Source organism: Petaurus breviceps, unplaced genomic scaffold, assembly GCF_028583685.1.
Source record: "Petaurus breviceps papuanus isolate PSGF00001 unplaced genomic scaffold, PetGlider_PUasm1.0 126, whole genome shotgun sequence".
Classification (NCBI taxonomy): Eukaryota; Metazoa; Chordata; class Mammalia; order Diprotodontia; family Petauridae; genus Petaurus; species Petaurus breviceps.
Window position 1 is genome coordinate 63,930,418 of NW_027185655.1, and position 22,730 is coordinate 63,953,147.

General features: G+C 37.0%; 1 protein-coding gene and 1 long non-coding RNA gene across 3 annotated transcripts in view; both read right to left on the reverse strand.

The window, feature by feature from the left end:
- LOC138170402 (uncharacterized) overlaps window positions 1-22,730 on the reverse strand; it is a 464,830-nt gene that overhangs the window by 11,787 nt on the left and 430,313 nt on the right. The window contains exon 2 of the long non-coding RNA XR_011170604.1: window positions 1,951-2,108. This is a non-coding gene — a long non-coding RNA (uncharacterized lncRNA). The remainder of the gene's footprint in view (window positions 1-1,950; window positions 2,109-22,730) is intronic.
- NEIL3 (nei like DNA glycosylase 3) overlaps window positions 14,282-22,730 on the reverse strand; it is a 72,887-nt gene continuing 64,438 nt past the window's right edge. For both annotated transcript variants that reach the window (XM_069096594.1, XM_069096601.1), the window contains 2 exons: window positions 16,193-16,367; window positions 14,282-14,741 (listed from right to left, as the gene is read on the reverse strand). In XM_069096594.1, the coding sequence (XP_068952695.1) occupies window positions 14,559-14,741; window positions 16,193-16,367 (358 nt within the window). In that variant the 3' untranslated portion in view covers window positions 14,282-14,558. The remainder of the gene's footprint in view (window positions 14,742-16,192; window positions 16,368-22,730) is intronic.

Here is a 22,730-nt window from a genome sequence, read left to right on the forward strand (position 1 = left end):
TCCCCATGATTTCCCAGACCAAAACAGCTTTGCCTGACCACAAGTCCCATAGCATAATACATATATACATACACACATATTTAAATTTATGTGTGTACACACACAAGCACATACACACATATTTTCCCCTTGAGGGAAGGGATTCTTTATCTATATCCTAAAAACTTTCCACACATCCTGTCTTATATTAAATGCTTTTTCATTCACTCTGAGATTTATAAAATGGTCATCGCAAAACAACAATGTGAGGTAGGTTGTATAAAGAATAATTGCATTTTCCAAAGGAATGAAGTGATACTCAGGATTCCTATGTGATGTGACAGCTAAAAAGTGTTAGAGCTGGGATTTTAAACCCCAGTCTTTTAACTGCTTGTCCTGTGATCCTTTTGCCTCTCCCATTTACTATGTGGTCAATATAGAGGATGTTTTCTTTTCTCCTGAGCTCTTCTTCCCTGTAATTTGTTGATCTAGCATCCATGTTAACTATGTCCACATTGCTAGTAAGCACCACTATACCATTTGACTATGAGTGCTTTTTGTCTAATAGCACATTGTGAGTGTCAGGATGGGAGTTAAGTGTATATTTAAAGGTTGAGAGCTGGTAGCAATTTGTTGAATAATTCAGGACCTCAATGAAAGTCCTTCTTTAATGTCTCAGCCTAGCCTGTAGGTGACCCTGGGTTCTTGGAGGAGGCTATGCCCAAGGAACACAATATAGAACAGGTTCTATCAAGCCAGGAATACCTTGAATAAAGGCCTAATGATGTTTTGTGTGCATTGGCTAAGCCAAATGTGTACAAGTTTGGGTTGGCCACCTGGGGAATTTTTCATAAATTCCACAGATTTAGTGCTAAAAGCCCAAAACCCTCATTTATAGCTGAAACCCAGAAAGGTGATTTTCCCAAGGTCACACAGGTTGGAAGTGGCAGATCTAGAATTTGAACTTTATATCCTTTGGACCTTTCCTCTACACCGGGGCTTCTTTATTATTTTTGCAAGATAGATAGATTTCTTTGACAAGCTGGTGAAATCTGTGACCTCCTTCTCACAATAATATTTGTTGCCTGCATTCAGGAAGGAGACGCTAAATTTCAGTTGGAAGTTAGTAAAAAATGAAGGTATATATTTCCCTCCATCCAATTTCATGGACTCCTTAAAATCTATCCACACTCTCCAGGTTAAAAACCTTTGTTCTGTGCTTTACTCCCTCCTAGTTTAAGGGGCTCAGAAACTCTCAAAGAGCAGTTAACACATTACAGAAAGGAGGCAATCTATAAGATGGAAGAAGTATTCCCCTAGAGGAAACCAAGAATGGCTGAAATATTGGAATAATTCAGGACAAAAGTGTAGACCAGTCTCAAAAGCAGGAAAGTAGAAGAAGAAGGTCTGAAGTAATGAGGGAAAGCAAAATGGCAGTGAGGAATAAAAACCCAGCAGGCTAAAAGACAAGAAAGAATCTGTAGGGTATAATGGAGACAGAGGATGGAGACTTTTAAATTATGTGACAGAAGTTTGGAAGATCAAGGAAATGTCAAAAGATACCGCATTTGATTTAATTATGCTAAACAGCTGGTGTTAAAGCAGTCCACTGCACTTCAAAAGAGTCCACCTTTTTAAAAGTTAGTTGCTAATCCATCAGGGCCACCTAATTATCGCCCTAGTATTTGTTTAAATATAGCAGAATCCCTGGATTTCAGAAGAATAATCACATTGGGCTATAGAAAATAGGCAGAAGGGCAGTTCAGCACCACCTCCAGTGGTTTAAGTTTGGAAGGGAAAGGATGAGTGGTTTGTAATGAATCAAAGTCAAGTTTAAAAAAAAAAGGTGATGTAGCAAAACCTTCAGAACAAAAGTACAAATGTGGCCCAGGAGCAAAAAGGTAGAAAAGACTCTGGAGTGATGAGAAGGAAGTATTATAGCCATTTTTTGAGTTGACTTTTTTTACTCACCCTCGTGTGGCTGAGCTTTCCCCCAAGCCTGTGGCATTTTGAGTGTTTCTATGGATATAGGTGAGACTCCAGATTAGTGGAACGAATACAGAGCTTGATGTGATGCAGAATATCTGCATAAGGGCTGGAGGTGATGCCAGATACTCTCCAGGAGAGACCTGTAAAGCAAGGAGGAAAAAAAGGCTTTGGAGAAACCAACTTCTTAATGCATTCCTGATTTCCAGCCTGCTTCCCTAGAGACTTGATAGATTTTCCCCTTTGGTAAGACTGAGGTTCCTTTTTTGGTTTGAACCAAGATCTCATCTTGCTCCCAGGAGAAAAAAAAAAAGCTAATTTATTCTTATATATTTTCTGGTATATTACAGTCTGTATTTTATATTTCCTATATTCTTATATTTCCTATTTTCTTGGATAAATGAGTTTGGTCCTATTATTCTCTATTTGGGATGGTCTTTTGTGTGACAAGTCTTTGGGTGAAAGATTGGCAAGTATAAATTTAATGACTTGTGATCAAGAAAAAGGCTTTTTGTTTGAATCAGACATACTTCCAGACTAGCAAACACACACACATACACATATGTATACATATGTATGTGTATATCTGGATATAGATATGTCTTATAACTAGATCTAGATATGTCTATATCTAGATATACACACATATATTGTGGGAGGGAAAATATAAATCTAGCCTAAAAGACTTGTGGAGATAGGTGAAGGGAGCAGGAAGCATTTAGCCATTGCTCTTCTGCTCCCCTCAAAGTGGCAATCATAGTCTCCTTGGAAAAGGACATCTATTCTAGAGACATCTATTTGTACCACCCATGAGGGTCATTTATGCAACTCATGTGGTCATACATATCTAATATAAGTATGCACACATCTTATACTTGTACTACTCCTAAAGAGCTGTGATATCATTAGTGCATGGCTTATATACACAGAGGTTAAATGACTTTCCCAGTCACAGCTAGTGTCAGAGGTCTATAGGACCACAAGTTGAAAAAGAGGCTCATAGGGGCGGCCAGGTAGCACAGCGAGTAAGAGCACCGGCTCCAGTGTCAGGACGGCCTGGGGATCGAATCCCGGGCTCAGACACTCAGCACCACACCCAGAAACACCTGGCCGTGTAACCTTGAGCAAGTTACTTAACCCCAATTGCTTAGGGGCAGCCAGGTGGCTCAGTGAGTAAGAGCACCGGCTCCAGTGTCGGGATGACCTGGGGATCAAATCCAGGCTCAGATACTTAGCACCACACCCAGAAATAACTGGCCGTGTAACCTTGAGCAAGGCCAAGTATTGGCTTCACCTCCAGGCCTCTTCCCACTATACCCCACTGCCTAATATTTGAAAGGCAGTTCTTGTGCTTATCCTAAGCCTTCTCTTTTCTAGGTTTACAGAAGAGCCTCTATCAAAGCTGAAAAGCTTGTCATGAATTATGCTCCTTGTCACTTCAAATATAACTAAGTTTTCAAAACCTGGAGCTCTGTAAACAATCCCATTCAGAAGTGACACATGGGAGTAGGAGAAGCAAATTTAAGCTCAAAAAACACAACCAAGTAGAAATGATACACATGGGAATGAACGGCCTCTTTAAAATATTCTTTAAAGATCAACCCTCTTCCAGACCCCATTTTGAGTCCATCTTTTAGCACCTTGCTCTGCATAAGTCATGCTTTGCAATAATTTAAAATCATTTATTGATGGAGCCCTCTTCTTGATATTATCTTCTCTCATATCTATAGCATGAAAATATTAGGAATTTCATCTGAGGGAATTCTGCAAATGAAGGAGATGGGGTATTTGGCAAAAGTTTGAATTTGTTGCCCATCTGTTCTGTTTTGAAATTCCTGATACAAACCACACTTGATAAACCTACTTTCTATTTGAAGTCTCCATGACTGATAAAAAATGGAATACTTGAGTTTATGCAGCTGTTCACAAGCTAATTATCTGCAATCATTTCTGATTACTTAATAGGCCATGGTAGGATGTGTGTTTGTTGCTGTTTGAGTTTACACATCAGGCTTTAATGTGCTGATATGGTTAATTGTTGCACTCACTGCTGCCTACTAATAGACCATTCCTGGAAATGAGACCATATCTCAATGGAATTTGCTTGTTTATTTTAAATAAGTAATAACTACAAGCTCAGATCCAAGATCCAGTGTTTACCAGTTTAAGAATTCACTTTTTAGTGCTGTATCATTTCTAATGCATTTAAATTATTCAAGTTTGGAGAAAATGAGTTATTAAACTAATGAGTCAATAACCCACTCAAATACTTAGATGTAACATTTTTCTGCACTGTTCTGTTTCCTAAATTACTTCCTTTCATTGATAACAAAATAAATTTGTTTAAATATCGCCAAACAAGTTATGTGTAATGGAATTATGAGACAAATAAATACATATTAAAAGTTGACAAGTATTTACTAAAATATAAACTTAGACACCTATGCTGATGATTTGGAGTTGCATGTATGTTCATCTTCTAGTAAATAGATATAAAAATGTTGCCTAGGGACACCTGATTTCTTTAGCATCTTATCCATTTTATGAGTACCTAGTTTACAAATCTATATTAAAACTATGGGATTCAGTTTTCTTTTCCTATCCTAACTGTTTGTTTGCATATGCTAAAAATAATGAAATGTATATGCTCCAATCATTTCTTGATAACAAACTTTTTGAGGACAGAGATTATATCTTAATTATCTCTGAATCTTCCCATTAGAATGCAAGCTCCTTCAGAATAAGGATTGTATTTGTAACCCCCAATGCTTAGCACACTGTCTAGAACATAGAGTATATGCTTAATAAATTCTTAATTGATAGCTTACCTTTCTATCTTTGGTCCTCAGATCTCTTCTCTAATTTCTCCCTATATGTAGGAGAAATCAACATCACTATCAAGACATGCATAGGTAGAATTTTTTCCTTGTAAGCTGTACTCAATGTTCTGGAAAAGGTGTGGCCTAGCCTGGATCTTCTTCTCTTTGCACCCTTCCCTTCTGTGTCCTTTTAGGCGTGTGTATGAGAGAAGGAAGTCTGAGGGCAAGAAAGGGTTAAGGAGTGGAATAAAGTTGGAAAAGTGTCTTTAATTGATTTAATCAGTTAACATCAGTTCTGTTTGCGGTAAAGCATTAAAAATAATGCCTCCTTGCATTAAGCTCTCTAGTTGGCTGTTTCTTAATTATTCCATTTCATATGGATATGGTTTTTATTTCTATATCTCCAGTAAATTACTGGTCCTCTCTCTTGCTATTTTTTCCTTTGTTGTGTCTGCTACCCTCTAAGGTACCAAATTTGGCAGATCTATGCTGGCAATTTTCTTCCTTTCCCTCTATTTTTAAGTCCTCCTTGATCAAACTTTTTAAAATTTTAATTTTTAAAAAAATTTAGCAAGCATTCATGCTCCTTCCCACCTCCCCTCCACCAGTCACTGGGGGGGGGGGGGGGGGGAAGAAAACTCTTGAAACAGATATGCACAGTCAAACAAAACAAATTCCCAAACTGGTAGTGTCCAAACAAATGTGTGACTTATTCTTCAGCTAATCCAATACCTCTCTGTCAGGGAGTGGGTAGCATGGAGTCACACACCCATGGAGTTGCTGCTTCTAGGGAGAGAAGAACTCAGGAGTTTCTGCCTTCATCCTGTGCAGACACACACCCATCCCTGCCTTGCCTTACTTGAGAAACCATTGGGGCTGAGCCATACTACATAGCTGAAGGGGGCCAGTAAGGAACAGTAGAGCTGGGGGAAGAAAAACATCCCCCACCCCTGCTCTACTTTAGCCAACAGAGAGCAGCAGGCCAACAGGAACTGGAAGTGGAGGGTCACAAGAAGTGTGACAAGAAATCTTCTTATGTGATTGGTCACAAAAAATCTTCTTATGTGAGACTAAGTAATTTTGAAGATTTATGTAGAGGAAACCAGCTTTGTGTCATGAATCCCTACAGCAGTCTGGAGAAACCTAAGGAGCCCTTCTTGGAATAAATGTTTTTAAATGAATAAAATACATATAATACTGGGAGTGGAGTTACACACATGGAGTTGCTGCTTCTGGGGAGATTGAAGCTGGTGAATTCTAAAGCCTGGGAGTTCTGAGCCACACTAAGCTAATCTGATCAGGTGTTGGCACCAAATCCAACATCAATATGATAAGCTTTTGTGGGCAGCAGGTAACAAGGTTACCTGAGTGGTGAACAGGTTCAGGTCAGAAATCAGCATGTCAAAGCCTCTGTGCTAGTCGGTAGTGAGATTGTACTGGGGAGCAGCTCCTGCACTTCCAAACTGGGTGAGACAGAATAATTCTGGCATCTATTAAAATTTAACAACGGAAAATAATGCATCTTTATATAGGACTACGAAGGAATATAAAAGTTAGTGGAAATAAATATGTAATTTTTCCCCTTCTCATCCAGGTTCACAGATTCCCTGAAATCTATTCACAGACCTTTGGGAGTCCATGGACCTCTGGTTAAGAACCCCTGACATAGACTACTGAGACTAAAAATTACTCAAAGGACTATTTTTTGTGGTTCTTTTCTCCTTTTTTAAACAAGATTTTCTTTAGAAAGGCTGTGAACTTTGTACTTGCAATAAGAGAATTGGTCTCAATTCACCAGGGAGAATGCCATCAATATTTTTTTTCAACTGTCTTGGGTGAATGCAAGAAGAAAATCCCTCAAAGTTTGCCTCAAGTTTTTGTGCCACTGCAGTCTAAGACACAAGGTTTAAACCCTTTTTTCTTTGATGAATTTTAATAGAAGCTAGTGCATCTATGCAGGTGCTTTGAATCTCAGCTAATCTTTTCTAGATCACTTATGGTCTGTGCTTTCCCAATAAGGAGTGAAAAGAAAGGGAGAGATCACTTACATATACTCAAATTTTGCCCAAGCAATCCCACAATCCTCAGTGCATGGAAGCCTATTAAAGAAGGGGGAAATAAGAGGCTTATTAGAGTCCTGGAAAAGGTTGAACATGGCCCTGGTGGGTGGTGAATAGCAATAAACTTGCTTTAACTCATTTTAACTAGCTAGTTTTAACTGGCTCTAAGACCATAGGCTCAGTCTTACTTCTCAGAGACTCGGTTTCTTTAGATGTAAAGATGGAAACAATAATACTTCTATCAAAAGGCTATTGTGAGGATCAAAAGATTTGCATATGTGAAATACTTTGCAAAACAAACTGTTGGATAAAAATACTTATTTGATAATTTGGACAGTTCTAAAAAGCCAAGGATTAATTATGTAAGGTTAAATTTGCTATATAACAACTGGGATCCTGCCTTTTAACAGTATACAAAAGCTGGTTAATCCTATAGTCCAGGGGCGGCCTGGAATGAGCCAAAGCCTAGCCTCTCACCTGCTTTTGTACAGTCCCATCTAAGGATAGTTTTTACATTTTTCAATAAAATTTTGATCACTCTTATCAACCCTGTATCAGATATGATATGATATAGGGTAAACTTGGTGAAATGGAGCATTATGGTCTGTACTTTTTTTTTTTTAATTTCACCACTAATTACAGAAAGTAGGTCCTTGCACCTTGTTGGTGCAAATGAGTTTCTAGTCCCATGACCTTGGGCAAATGACTATCTCTCTAGGCCTTAATTTCCTTTCTTTAATAAAACGAGGGTTTGGGGCTGTTGTTTGTTGTTAATTGTTGGGCTTTTTTTCGTTTGTTTCTGACTCCTCATGACCTCATTTAGGGTTTTCTTGATAAAGAAAGTGAAATGATTTGTTATTTCCTTCTCCAGATCATCTTGCAGATGAGGAAACTGAGACAATCAGGATTAATGACTTGCCCAGGGTCACATACCTATTAAGTGTGTCTGAGGCCAAATTTGAACTCAGTAAGATGTCTTCCTGGTTCCAGATCTGGCACTCTATATACTCTGCCACCTATTCTATGGACTTAACAGTTTACTTAAATGACGCCCCCCCCCCCAAAGAACAGAAAATGCTCACACTTTTTTTGAGGGTTATGGATCTAGAGTTGGAAGACACTACAAAGGTCATAAAAGTACACTCCTTCCCACTTTACAGATAAGGAAGGTCGTCTCTTGCGTGAGGTAACACTATCATTAGAGGCAGGATTTGAACTTAGGTCCTGAGGCTCCAGTTAACCCATCTCCTTGCTATGGCCACCTTTTCTGAGACCTATGAGTCATGGGGTTCTAGTCTTCCCTCTTCAAATTTCTCAGTTAGCAGAATTATGAATCTAGGAATTGAAAGTTCCCTAGGTTAGCTTTTTGAGATGACTTGCTCTTTGAGACTATAATCTAATTTAGCCATTTGACTTAGTTTCTTATCAATTGAGGTAATTAGCACACACGAACACACAGAAAGAAGGCTCTGGAGTCAGGGGACTTAGGTTCATATACTACCACTGATGATTGTTACCTATGTGACTTTGAGCATGTTAAACAACCTCCCTAGATCTCAGCTTCCTCACCTGTGAAAAAAAACAAGAGGGATGGACTATTTGTCAATAAGAGTCAATGGGCGTTTATTAAGAGGAAATGTGTGCCAGACACTGGGCTAAGCGCTGGGGATAGAAAGAAGGTAAAAGACATGCACAGCTTCCCAGGTCCTTTCCAGTTCTAACTCTGTGGTCATTAAGCTTTTTAAATACCTTCCTTTATAGCATAACCATACAATGGCTGAGCAAGTATGAACTTAATTATCTTAATGAGGAAACTGGGGCATGGTGAGGCTAACTAGCTTGTCTCTGGTCACACAGCAAGTAAGCATCAAAGCCAGGAGCCAATACCACATCTCCCCAAGTAAAGGGTTTTTGCTACTCTATCACACGCAAATCATGGGCATCATGAGTAATAATTACCATTTATTCATTTTCTTTCTGTGATCCAATACAATGAAGCATAAAAGTGGTTATTTTTATCTCTTCTTCCTTTTCTATGAACACATACCCTTTAATCTGATTAGTTTGGGCCTATCTCCTTGTAAGCTTATTTCTCTAAAATTGCTCAAGAAAATGACAATTGTGAGAACTGTCATTTAAATTACTAGAAAGATTCAGCAGGCTTTAATCACTGCAGATTTTTCCCCATTTGTAATAAACTTGAAATAACTCTTTTTAGATGACATTTAAGTGGAATTTATGTTTGAAGAGTGTTAGCAAGGCTAAAAAACATGTTAACAGCAAAGGACAGATTGTGTTAAAAACCTATAGGGACTCAGATTGGAACATATTTTTATTTCAGGTCCTGCACCCATTGAACTTCTCAGCAATACTAACATATACATTCAGTGACACAAAATTCAGCTCATGGAAAGAAGGAGAACTTAAAACAAAAATGAAATGCTCCCAGGAAAACCTAAAAAAGGTGTACTTAAGTACAAGAAAATGTCCATCTTAACTGTTCCCAGAACTGAAGTGTATATTCCAATTAAACATTTTATCCATCTAAATATATATGTATATATATATATATATATATGTATAATTTAGGAGATATGTTTTATGAGGCATTTATTTACAGAGAGGAGTAATATAGTGGAAAGTGTACTATAGAGTCAGAAGGTTCAAGGTGCAGCTCCAAAGCTTCTTAATGATTTGACTAAAGTTGTCATCTCTCTGAGCCTCAGTTTCCTCATCTGGAAAATTGAGTGAACCCTTCCTACTATCAAATTGTGAGAAAAAATGCTTTGTAAATCTTAAAGTTCCCCACACCTCCAAACTGTTTGTGTAATTTAATTGATGTGGGCAACTCCCAGGGAAGGCAATTCCTTTCAACAATGCAGGCTTGCATCTACAATACAATTTATATTGTTAGAGAATTGTCTGGGGAAACAGGTTAACTGACTTGTCCAGAGTCACACAGACAGCATGTATCAGATACTAGCATTGGTAGAGAGAACCCAGGTCTTTCTGACCCTGAGGCAAACTCTATCTACTACACCACACAATTCTCTCCTTAAACTTTAAAGCAGAGATTTAAAGATGAACTTGTGATTTCATTGGCATAAAGAGCTTCTAGGTGAGGAAATTCTCTCTACCATGCAAGTTAACACATTCTCTGCAATTAAAACTGAGAGGTTGTGTGTGAGCTATTTTTTCTATATATTCTTGTTTTTTTTTTTCCTGAAATTAGAATACAGAAAGCTTTCATCCTCACATTTCCAACTTAGTATATTTTCTATACAGAAAGAGAGAAAAAGGATTCCAAAAAAGGGAGAATGTAAAATTGTCTTAAGGAATTTTTCATCTTGAATGGTTCAGAAGGAGCTAGGGCAAAAGGGGGTACAGGGTAAGAGGAGCTGCAATTCATGAGACTGTTTGGGAGGAGAGTGGAAAAAAGGGCCTGAGAATAACAGGTCACTCTTAGAAAACTTGGCTGGAAGACCAAGTTAATTCCAACTGCCCCAGGTAATATAACCTCTACTTTTTGTCACTGCTCCTTCCAAATCTCTCCCAGGAAAGCAAAGCAAGGTGCTATATGCACTTTACTTATTCAAATCCCCTTCTAAAGGAAAGAAAGAATGTATTTACCTCACATCTGAGGTCCATGGAACCATTCAATGGAACATTGGAGTGACTGTCCTATCTAACCCCCTTGCTTAGCCTGGCTCTCTAAACCTTGAGGGTCAGGAGTTCTTTTAACAAGCCTTCACACAGTGGTGCTAAGGAAAAAATGCAGGTGGTGGGAGGGAACCTGTTTTTAAAATATTTTAGGAAATTCTTATTTCATATATGTGGAGACTCCATCTGCAGACTTATCACCTTTCTTATGGTATTTAGTGGTTCCTTTATCCCATGTACATGACCTCTACCTGTAGGAACTTCTTATTTGTCCCTTTTCCCAGTTCCCAAACTGTGGATTGATCAATCAGCACCATGGACACCGCTCATTTCTAGGAACTGAGGTTATAAATAGTCCAGTAAGTATCAATAGACTACCAATTAGGACACCTCTGTCACTTAGGTCTATAGTGAACAGTTAAGATGATCAGCTTTGTATAATCTTTTTCATCCAGTCCTTTGAAAACCAGAAAAATATTACTGCAGAATTGGGGGGAGGAATATCTAGACCATTAGGGAATTTCCAGTGAAACTACAACTGGCAGTTTAGGTAGCCAACTAATAGTCTTAGAAAATTACCTGGAGGTACTAAGAGGTTAAGCAATTTGCCAAGACTTTCACAACCAGTATGAGTCAGAGGAGAGACTTTCATCATTTAATCTATCAGTCAATACACTTTTATTAAGTGCCTACTATGTATCAAGAATAGGGCTAATCAATAAAGATAGAAGTAAAAGTCTGTCCCCTCATGGAGATTACATTTTATTGGGGAGACATGTATTTATTTGTGTGTGTGTGTGTGTGTGTGTGTGTGTGTATACATAAACATTCATAAGTACTGGAGCTCTGATGTCACTGATTAGAGAATTATTGGGTGAAGAAACTTCCTCTTGCAATACTGTCAGAGAACCTTTTTTAAAACTCATCTTATTATTAAGTTACCTAAAATATTGGGACGTTAAATGATTTGCCCAAAGTCACACAGTCAGGTTTTTTTTAATCACAGGCAGAATTTGAATGTAGGTCTTCCTGATTTCAAGACTAGCTCTCTATCTATAAGGTTACAAATCTGTATTTATAGACTTTTTAATATATTTATATACTTTTCTTTCTCTCATACAGTTCCTTAACAAGATGTTTTACTCTTGGTCTTCTGAATTCATCCTTGATTATATGTTGCAGTCTGCTCAAATGCACCATGTTAACTTTCCATCGCCCTTTGTATAATGCTCATTTTTAGTTCTTCAGATACAGTGGTATTCTGGGTCTTCCTGTCATACAGCAATACCAGGAAAATGTTTCCATTGAAAAGATGGACCTTTGCTACTAAGGGAAACTTGGGGGTCAGTAGCACTTTGTAAACTTCTAAGAACAATCTAGTCTTCTCTTTTTCCCCCTTTCAATTTTGGTACCATATGTAAGGCCAAAAAGTGCTAGATATAAACACTGCTGAACAAGCTGTATAGGGTGTGCATTCGGAAGCTTCTTAAAATCTGGGCAATAGACACTCTTCATTCCTTTGGTCCTTTCTGTATGGATGGATAGGCCAAACTAATTTGAGTCAGTAAGTCAATAAACATTTGTTAAGCACATATTTTGTGCCAGCAACTATGCTAAGCTCTAGGTGATTGCAGATCTCTTCCAAGAGACTTTATGATGGTTTGGGGCTTATATTATCAATGTGATAACCACACTGGTTGCTATGAATATGCAAGCATATTTCCAGGTTTGAATCACAAAATTTAACAGACTCTCTTCTTCAAAGACAAGATATTTATTCATATTCCAGAAAGCCAAATCCACCACGGTAATAAAGAAGTTGATACACATCACCAATGCAGGGAGCACCACCATCCCCAAGCCTTCCCTCCATCAGGTCTCCCCACAAACAAGCTCCTTAGGCAAAATGCCCTTCTCCCACCCATGCTAGCTGCTCTGCTTCCTCTCTCTCAGCTCTACCTCACTCTCTCACTTCCTGCTCTACCTGTTCCTATCCTCTGCTCATGCTCTATTGGGTAAATTCCTCCCATACTGAGCTCCATGTAACTTGGCTGGGGGGGGGGGGGGGGGGGCAAAGCTCAAAGTTATTTTGGGTTCCATTAAGGGACAGAGATCTTCAAATTCCCTAAACATTACAAGGCTTGATGCAACTGACAGGGAATTCTTCAACTTAGACTCTGCTGGATCTTATCCATCATTATAGCAAATACTTTTTGCAAGCTTACCTTTCCTTGCTTTATGCCTTACCTGATTTTTCTTATCAGCAGGTCACTGAACAGAATTATTTATTGTTACATATTCCAAAGCATCTTGAATGATCTTGATAGATGTTCGGCAGGCACTTATAAGTGCCTGTAAGACTGTGTTTTGTTCCATTGAGTCCAGTGCTTTTTCATTATCAGCAAACAATAAGGCAACAGGATCTTATACCCCCTCAATCTTTCAGTCAATTGTGAGATGGCAGATATACCTCAATGTTGAATGTCATTCAGAAAATTCTGCTTTTCCCTTACTAATATTGTCACTGAAAAGGTACACAATTTGCTGATGGGTAACTCTCACAAAGATTTTGTATAGATGGGAGAACAGGCAGAGAGGTCGTTAATTATTGATCTTTTCTCAATTAACTTTTCTTTTTACACGTAAGGTCTGAATTTTTCATGCTTTTGATATATTCCCCTGCTTTAGATACCTTGTAAATAAGTCCCTTAATACCTTCATAATTGTATCATCTTGAGAACCAATCTCCTTTATATGTATACTTGATCCAAACAGGATGCTTTTCCTTTCATTCTTTTCAAAGCTATTTCTATTTCCTCTGTGTCTTAGAGACTGGATGTTAAAGTCCAGGTGTGGTGTTCCCACTATTGTTGATGGAGAAAACAATTTGCATAATGATTTCAGCAAGTCTTTTTCATTTTTCTTCTGTTTGTAGTCCTCTTATGAAACATAATGAAATAAAACTATTAAAAAAGTGAGGTAAAGATGAAATAAACAATATTAAAAATAATTTAGTAATAGAAAACTGTTCTCAATTTTAATGAGTAATATGATTAAATGTTTTATTATTTCTGAAAAATTCTTGTTTATGTCCCTGGGGGATAGAGTGAAATTGTAAATAATTGCTAGTAGTTGATTAAACAATCATTTTAACAATGCAGTGAGCTAAGGAGGTAAATTTCAACACTAAAAAATCACTTTCATCAAAGCTGGAAACTGAGGCAGTCATTTTCTAGTACTAGGTTAGCTGTAGGGTGTTCCAGTGAAGGCGTCTAGTGGGGAGCTTGGAGTATGCTGGGGTGGGTAAATTTTCCCAATAGGGCCTGGGTATAACTGCCAGGAAGAAATCCTCAGTGAGAGGCTGGGAACTTGCACAGAGCTTAGGGAGGAGGAATAGGGTGCAGGATAGAGGTGGAGCAGGATAGAGTTCAGCAAAAATGTGTGACAGGAATGGTGGTGGTGGTGTGTTTGAGACATGTCTTGTCAATGGATATTGTAGTGAGGGTGGGGAATCACATCCATCTTCAAGAGGTCACTCATCTAGTCCAACTCCCTCATTTTACAAGTGGGGAAGCTGAGGCTAACAGAGGTTAGATGACTTGTCTAAGATTATACCAGTAATTGGTGGCATGGCTGGAATACAAATTCATCTCCGGTTATTGTCTGCTTCTTCATCACTCTATGCTTTGTCCCTTTGGTGAAGAACAGATACTAGATATAGCTGAAAAAGGTATCAGTTTGGTATCCCCCCTCCAGTCATAGTCCAGGCTTCCATAATTACTATTATGCTAAAAGTGCTTTATTTTTGTCATTAAATACATTCATTATGCAAGAGGTATTAATATGTTTGACAAAATATCATACCTTCATGAAAAAAAAGTAATACAGAGCAGAAGGGGAAGAGTACATATATATAATCTTCCTCTGGAATATCAATAATAATCTTCAAGCATCATAGTCACACTCTCAGTGAACTATTATTTAACCCCAAGATTAAACAACACCTTATTTATAGTCTTATGAGAACCAGCTATGCGATACAAGTCAAAAACAATTAACATCCTGGGATAATCTCTATTTCTGGTCCATTTGGGGCCCACTGAAAGAAATCACACTGTTTATCCTTTCTGAGAGGACACACAAAAAAATTTCTTCCATTATTAGGACCAACTTTCAACACAGTCCTCATGATCGAGCGTTTTCCATGATTGCAGAATGGAAAAGATAAATCAGCCCACTGAAAAAAAGGAAAAAAAAGAGATATCATCAAGTTTGTAAAGATGATATAATGATATGTATAATAGCTGGGAATAGCTACACTATGATAACTTTAGAAAGACATGAATTCTTGCTCCAAAGGAGGTCAGTCTAAAAAAAGCACCCCCCCCCAATCACCTAAAATTTCCTGGATAATCTCATTAATTGCCCATTTTAATTAGCTTTTCTAAAAACATTTTTTTTACAGGTTTTCCTTCACTTTCATAAAGATCTTGAAAACGATACTGTACGCTGACTGTAATGCAGATCTTGGGCATTCATGCCACAAGATGTAACATCTGAGACAGAATATACCCAGCATCTAGCACATAATAGGCACTTAACAAACATTCAGTGATTAATATATATGATAAATATATAAAGATAAATCCAGTTTCAGGGTTATATCTTTTTTTTTTTTGGAGGGCAGTTGGGGTTAAGTGACTTGCCCAAGGTCACACAGCTAGTTTTGTGTGTGTGTGTGTGTGTGTGTGTGTGTGTGTCTGAGGCTAGATTTGAATTCAGGTCCTCTACACTCTAGGGCCGGTGCTCTATTCACTGTGCCACCTAGCCACCCCTCAGGGTTATATCTTTAGAGACAGAAGTGACCTTAGGTTCAATTCCTCATCTAGTCCAATTTCTTCATATAACTGTTATAAGGAGATGGAGACTCAGATGTCAAGAGTTTTGCCCATAGTCACATAGCTAATCAGTATTACAGGCAGAATTTGAACACAGGTCTTAATGACCCAAATGTAGTCTACTCTGGTTCAATATTATGATAAAGCAGAGTTTTGAGTACATAGTCCAATATTAAATTCCCCTTATCCAAAAGAGCAGGGAGGAGAGATAGTGGTTAAGACAGTCATCCCTTTGTGGAATTTTACACTACAATGTTTCAGTGAGATTCCAGTATATTAATATTGTCAGTCACTAGCATTGATTAAATGTTCAATATCTATAAAAGCTTCCTGGGGAGTAAGACCACATATTTTCTCTCTCATTCTTTATTATTCAAACGTACACACACAAACTTGGGGATAGCACAGGAAGTCAGGACTGTGATATTCTTTCTTATCTCAGATTTGCTATATGGGTAAATCACTTAATCCTATTCTTTATACATAAACTAAAGATAATACTTTTTTCTCATGGGGACAAATTAATGTTTGAAAAGCTCTGTGGGGGAGGGATGTGATAAGTCCTATTAACTGTGGTTTTAATAAACTTTTTGCTGAGTCTCATTGATTTCAGTTATTCGTTATCTGGTCTTCAGAAAGCATAGCGATAGGGGCTTTTTTTTAATTTAAAAAGAAGGTATTGGGAGAAAAAATGTTACCTAATTACCTTATAGTCAATATATGCAAATACTTAAAAAAATTTTTTTTTTACTATCTTTATTAAGTAATATTCAATGAACCTTATACTTACTTCAAAAAATCCACACTGGCTTCCTCTAGGTAAAGGACAAGCATAAAAATGCCTGCCCTTGCTTTCTCCATCTTTCCTCACAACTCGGAGAACACAGAGGTGGTTGTGTTTACTGCAGCGAGGACCATTAATGTTTTTGGGACCAGTACTATCTGTCATGTTAACTTGAAGTTCACTGAAACGACAGGTTACAAAACAACACTACCTTAATCACTCTAATGGCATCATTAACACCACCACTGGCCCCCACCTACAAGAAGTCAACTATCAATAAAATGGTCAGGAATGGACCTTTGGTCAACCATAGACAAGAATGTAAACGGCATAAATCTTTTCAATGCCATTTTGCAAATGATTTTCATCATGTCCAAGATTTTCCTATATCTAACAGCCACAATGAGTATTCTGAAAAGTAAGGCAATAACTAAAATTTTCATCAGACACAAGAATGGCTACATTTCTTATACTCCTTTTTCTTGTCCTCCCCCACACTACTTGCTACTTTATCACTTTTAAAATATTCTCAATTTCTGCTCTCTCCCCTTTTAAGCCTTCTTTTCTCTTAGATTAAATTTTATTTTTATCAAATTATCAAACTTTTTTTCTCTTTCTTGACTCCCCCAAACCCCACCAAAGGAAAACCTTCAATCTTGTCCAATGATAATTAATTTTTTACCTCATAGTAAACTCTAATAAATAGTTCTTACTAACCATAGAGAACATCCCCTTTACTGTCCAATTAAGGGTGATTTTCCACACTTCTCCTTGATCAAGGCCACTATAATGGTGCCAATCATATTTTGGAAAAAAAAAAAAAACAGCCTGGCTAACAAAATAGAGATGGTTATTTTATAAAGCTGCTAGGGAATTTTTTTTTAATTATGAATATATCTAGAGGCAACACATATATACAAGGAACAAAAGGAAAGACCGAAAGTAGGTCTTTCTAATGTCAGTTTGTAGAATACTTGCTTTGAAATGGATACCTTCATTATGATCATGATTCTTTATTTTTAAATTTTTTATATCTTTTCATAATGCTGTTTTAATAGCTTACTTAGTCTTTTATGAGATCAGTTAGAGGGAAATAGTGCTTCCCAGTTATTAAAGCCAAAGGTTAAAAAAAATCACAAAGGGAGGTACCCCTTTAAAATAAAAAGTCAGCAATAATAACGATGATAATAATATGAAATTTTTAACTATAATGTCCATAGAGACTTTTCTCAGGAATTGCTACATTTTTTAAAATAGTAAATACCATAATGAACTTAATATCTTTTGCATCTAAAACTAAATTATGCTTTATAATCTTTTAGAATGGTATTATGAGCAAAAGTAAGATCTCAGAGGATTCCAACTCTTTTACAATGAGAGAATTCTTCATTCTAACAAAATTTCAGCATAACCCATGCTCCAGAATATTTTTAGATTATAGCTTAATGTCACAGAAAATAAGCAGGCATGGATGGGCTGCAATGTGTATCACTAAAGGGACTGTCTGTATTAAAGAGCTCACAGGTCCTTATAAAATAAATCTACTAATACTAAATTTAGGGCTTATTTTTAAAACACATATTTTCAAATTGATTTTATTCAAACTCTAATATTACTGAGATGGATGATATTGATTGCTAGTTTTTTACAAGATCAGAAAAGCATCTTACACAGTATCTAATTAAATGTCCTCATTTCTAAAATGTTCTTTCTTGATTGTGAACCTAACAATCAACAGACATTAATAGTGGAACTTCCTGCCAAAATGGCTGACTGAAAAGGAACAGATCACCAAGCCATCATATAAGGACTACTGCAAAACCCTCAAGTTCATGCCACTCTGAATAATGATCAAGAAATTCACTGACAAACTGGAATAAGTGATTTTTTTTTTAAAGCAATCAGGGTTAAGTAACTTGCTCAAGGTTATATGGCCAGTTATTTCTGGGTGTGGTGCTAAGTATCTGAGCCCGGATTTGATCCCCAGGTCATCCCGACACTGGAGCCGGTGCTCTTACTCGCTGAGCCACCTGGCCGCCCCATGATTTTTTTTTTCACTACAGAACTGAACAAAAAGTTAACCAGAAGCCCATGGGTAAGAAGGCCTTTATAGGTGCAGCCTCTAAGAAGCAAGAGGAGAAATTCTCTGAGAAAGACCCAGGGTAGCCCTAGGTCAAAAACTATGGACAGATCAGAGCAGTGTTGCAGTGCTTGAACCACAGGACTAAGTAAGATCTGGTTAAAGTAAAGATCTGGTAGGTTCAGGAACTCTCAAATCCCCTGACACTGTCCTAAAACATCATAGATGGCACTGAAGATCCGCCTCAAAGATCCAGGGACCTTAACCCCAAGAGGTAGAGGTCAGCCAGACGAAGAACCCGACAGATCTAGGTTAAGACCAAGGAGGACCAACAGTAGGCAAAGGGCAGAGCCTGGCCCTGGCACAAAACCCCAATTCTATAACTAAAGTGAGAGAGATGATTAAATCAAAGAAAATATCAATCAGTATACAAATTACTATAAATCTAGAGATTCCCCCCAAAAAAAGAGACAGTAACTACACAATACCTGAGACTCAAAGGAAAAATGGATTTACCACCAGGACTACATGAATTACACTTTGGGAAAAACAACTGGAATGAGAAGTAACTTAGAAAGCAAAATGATAGCCCTTATCCAAAAAATTAATTCCCTGATAACTAGAACAGACCAAACAGAAATCTATGACTCTATGAGAAAGTATGAAATATTACAAGAAATCATTTTAAATGGAAAAAAATTGAAGATATCTGACCAAAAGAAAAAAAAAAGATCTGGAAACCAGGTCAAGGAAAGATAGTTGAAAAATCACTGGACTGAAATCTGATTTTTTTTTTTAAAGCCTGGACACTATATTTCAATAAATCATAAATAAAAATCACCCAAATTCAATAGAACCAGGAAGCAAAGTAAAGATAGAGTAAACTAATCACCTCCTGAAAGAAACCCAGAAAGAAATAAAGTCCCTGGTATGCTAGAGCCAAAATCCTGGGCTTCCATGTCCAAGCAAAAATACTGCGGTCATCCAGAAAGTTCAAGTATGAAGGAAACACAGTCAGGATCACATAAGATGTGACAAATTCTATGAACAGATCTTGAAATCCAGTATTTCAAAAGGCTTACAACCAAAACTAACTTAGCTTGCAACTTAAGTATGAGAGAAGTGATCCTTTAATTAAGAGAGGACTTTCAAGCATTTCTGATGAAAAGACCAAAGCTGGATAGGAACTTTGAACTACAAACACAAAAGTCAAGAGAAAACTACCAAAACAAGTTATGTGAACAATTAGGAGGAGCTGTGTCATTTTTCTTAATTGGTATGTGTGAGAAGAAGGGTATACATAAAAAAACATGGAGGAAAGAGTGGAAGAAGCCAGCTTAACTTCTCTCAAAACTATAACATTGCCTTGAGCTGTTAAATATTCACGCACCAAATAAATCATAGCATCTTATAGACATAGTCTTTGTCCAGCCCCTTCGTTTGACGACAAGGAAACTGAGGTCCAAAAAGAGGAAGGGATGTGCTCAGGTAATTAAAACCAGGATAAATATAAGTCCTCAGTAACAGAAAAGCACCAAAGAAGACAGGTAAAAGCCAAGTCCTGGACACTGCATTAGGGATTTTAATAAGACTATCTGAACATCACCTTAAAGGTCACTGACTACAAAATATCACTTTTGTGGCATTTTTTACCTTCTTAGGTTCATTTATGTATCCTGGACCTCAGTTTACTTATCTGTAAAATGAAATAGAACTATATTTGGTCTCTAAATTCCCTTCAAGTTTTAGAGAAAGAGATTTTTTAGCCTTTTTAAATAACCTCAGAACGTTTTTAAATGCATAAAATGCATAGGATTACAAAGGAAACCTAATATATTAAAATAGCTATTGGAAAATGTTTTTAGTTTAAAAAAAAAAATTCAGTCCTAACAAGTTCATAAACCCCAGGTTATTCTTGTTCTAAAGTGATAATACTTTGATTGGTTCAAAGCATTGTTTCTTCTATAAAACAAGAAAAATATATACATTAACATCATATTACTGTGCTTTATTTGTAGTTATTAAAATGCTTGTTAAAACAGCTCATAGTTCTTAACTACTAAAATAATTGGCTTAACCGACTAATTTTTAATCTAGTTTTATGAAATTCTAACTTTTTTTTTTAAAGATCACAATGGAAAATAGCTTGTCTATTTAGTAGAAAAAGGGTAATGGCTCATAGAATGACTATATAGCATGATAGTAAAAGTTCAATCAACTACCATGCAAATGATTATTGAGGTCAAATTGGACTGGTAACCAAGTCTGTGACTGGGCCACAACCTCCTACAGTAAGTAGGAGTTCATGAGCTTCTATTGGGAATCTTGTCCAAAAGATGTACACTGTGTCTTCCAGATAAAGAGAAAAAAGATTAAAAAATGACAGTAAGTTACAATTTACTTCTTGTAAAGTAGATGCATGTAAAAGGGTTTCTGGGTGAATTTATTTCATCCCTTGACATTTATTCTGCTACTTGACCTTGATAGAATGTTAATGAACCAATCATGGCTCAGCTATAGTCAACTTGTATACAATGTACCAGTATTTCTAAGGAGTACACTGTGCCGTGTTTAATCATATAGTTTGGCTGCCAATGGTTTACAATGATTTTTAAATTATTGATTTTAAGCCCTCAATTAATTAAATTGTTCATGTTTTATAAGTTAGTAAAAGTAGAGAAATTTAATAATTTCAGTGTGTTTACGAATGATCGTTATTTCTCTTTGGATATAAGGAGCCAAGCAGGATGTTCAGAATTTATTTTCAAGTGTTAGACACTTTCCTAAATTAGGGTGAGGGACACTTTCCTAAATCAGATTTTATTTTCTCCTATAGGATAGGCAGCTATATGATAGAGTTGGGTTGGTGTCAGGAAAACCTAAGTTCAAATTCAGTCAGACACTTACCAGCTGTGTGATCCCTGACAAGTCACTTAGCCTCTGCCCACCTTATTTCCTCATCTGTAAAATGGCAGCAATAATAGCACCTAACTCTGAGGGTCTTTACAGGGATAAAATGACTTAGTTTGCAATAAAGTGCTTTGCAAACCTTAAAGTTCTATATAAATATTTGCTATTCTTATAATTATTACTGAGAACTTCCAGGTGAGGAAAATCCTTGTGCCACTGCATAGTGATAAATTCTCTGCTACTTAGAAAGTTGCCTAGAGCACTGAGAGGTTACATTACTTGTCCAGGGTCACATAGCCACTATGTGTCAGAAGCAGGACTTAAATCCAGCTTCTCTTGGCTTCAAGGTCAGCTCTCTAGTCATTTCCCTCCTTTATGAAGGATTGCAATGAGGATGCTAATTAAAGCCACAGGTAGTGAAGAGAGGCAGTGGAGTGGAGTGGATAGAGTACAGAGAGTCAAGAAGACATAGGTTGAAATCCTACTTGTGATTTCTACTAGTTGTGGGACCTGGGCAAGTCACTGAACCTTTCAGAGCCATTTCCTCATCTCAAAAACAAGTGGGATGGACTGGAAAGCTTCTACTTCTAACTTTCTCTAGCTCCAAATGATCCTATGAAAAAATGTCATGTATTCATCAAGTCACCTGAAAGTCCTATCTCTATTGATTTATCTCCCACTTTTTCTTTATCCAAAGTATAAAAAACATACTTTATCTACTCAAAGAAAATCTCACTTTAATGCTAATGTCCTCCTTCCATTGATTAACTCTAATTTATTCCATCTAGAGGTGACAATAAAAGTCATCATACTGTAGAAAAAGTCCTTTAAGTTCCCATTAAAATCCTATCTTGTATAGGATAAGAAGCCTTTCCCAACTCTTCTCAATTCCAATACCTTCTCTCTCAATTATTTCCTATAGTTCATTTTGTATATATTTGTTTGCATGTTCCCACACTAGATTGTGAACTTCTTCAGAGCAGGGACTATCTTTAGCCTCTTTTTGTAATCCCAGATCTCAGCACAATGTCTGGCACATAGTATAAATGCTGACTAATAGATTGAAAATAAAGAGTTATGTGTGATTCCAGAAAACAGTGCACAAGTCAGGTATAATGAGTGCTCTCCTTTGCCCAGGTGTTAACATGTTGGAGATAGAACTTACTATAAAAGTATCTTACCACTTACTACTACTTACTATTTACTAGTAAAAGTGGTATCACACACATTGGGGAGTTGTCACTTAGGACAAGCCAATAAGCTATAGTAGAACTGTCATTAGTCAAGAATTAAGCTTTAATGATCCCTGGAAGTCAATCTAACTATAGCAGGTCTATTGAGCTGTTCAAGAATGGCTGATCTGACTAGTCAGAAAAGGAATTCCATTAGCAAATCCATATCCAATAAAAAATACAGTTTTGCTTAACAAATTGGACTATATGAATATAATGGAATATTCAATTGCACCATAAGAATAATGGATACTAAGAATTCAGATATGTAATTAAGATTGGTAGGAACAGATGTAGAGGAAAACAAACGGGAACAAATAAT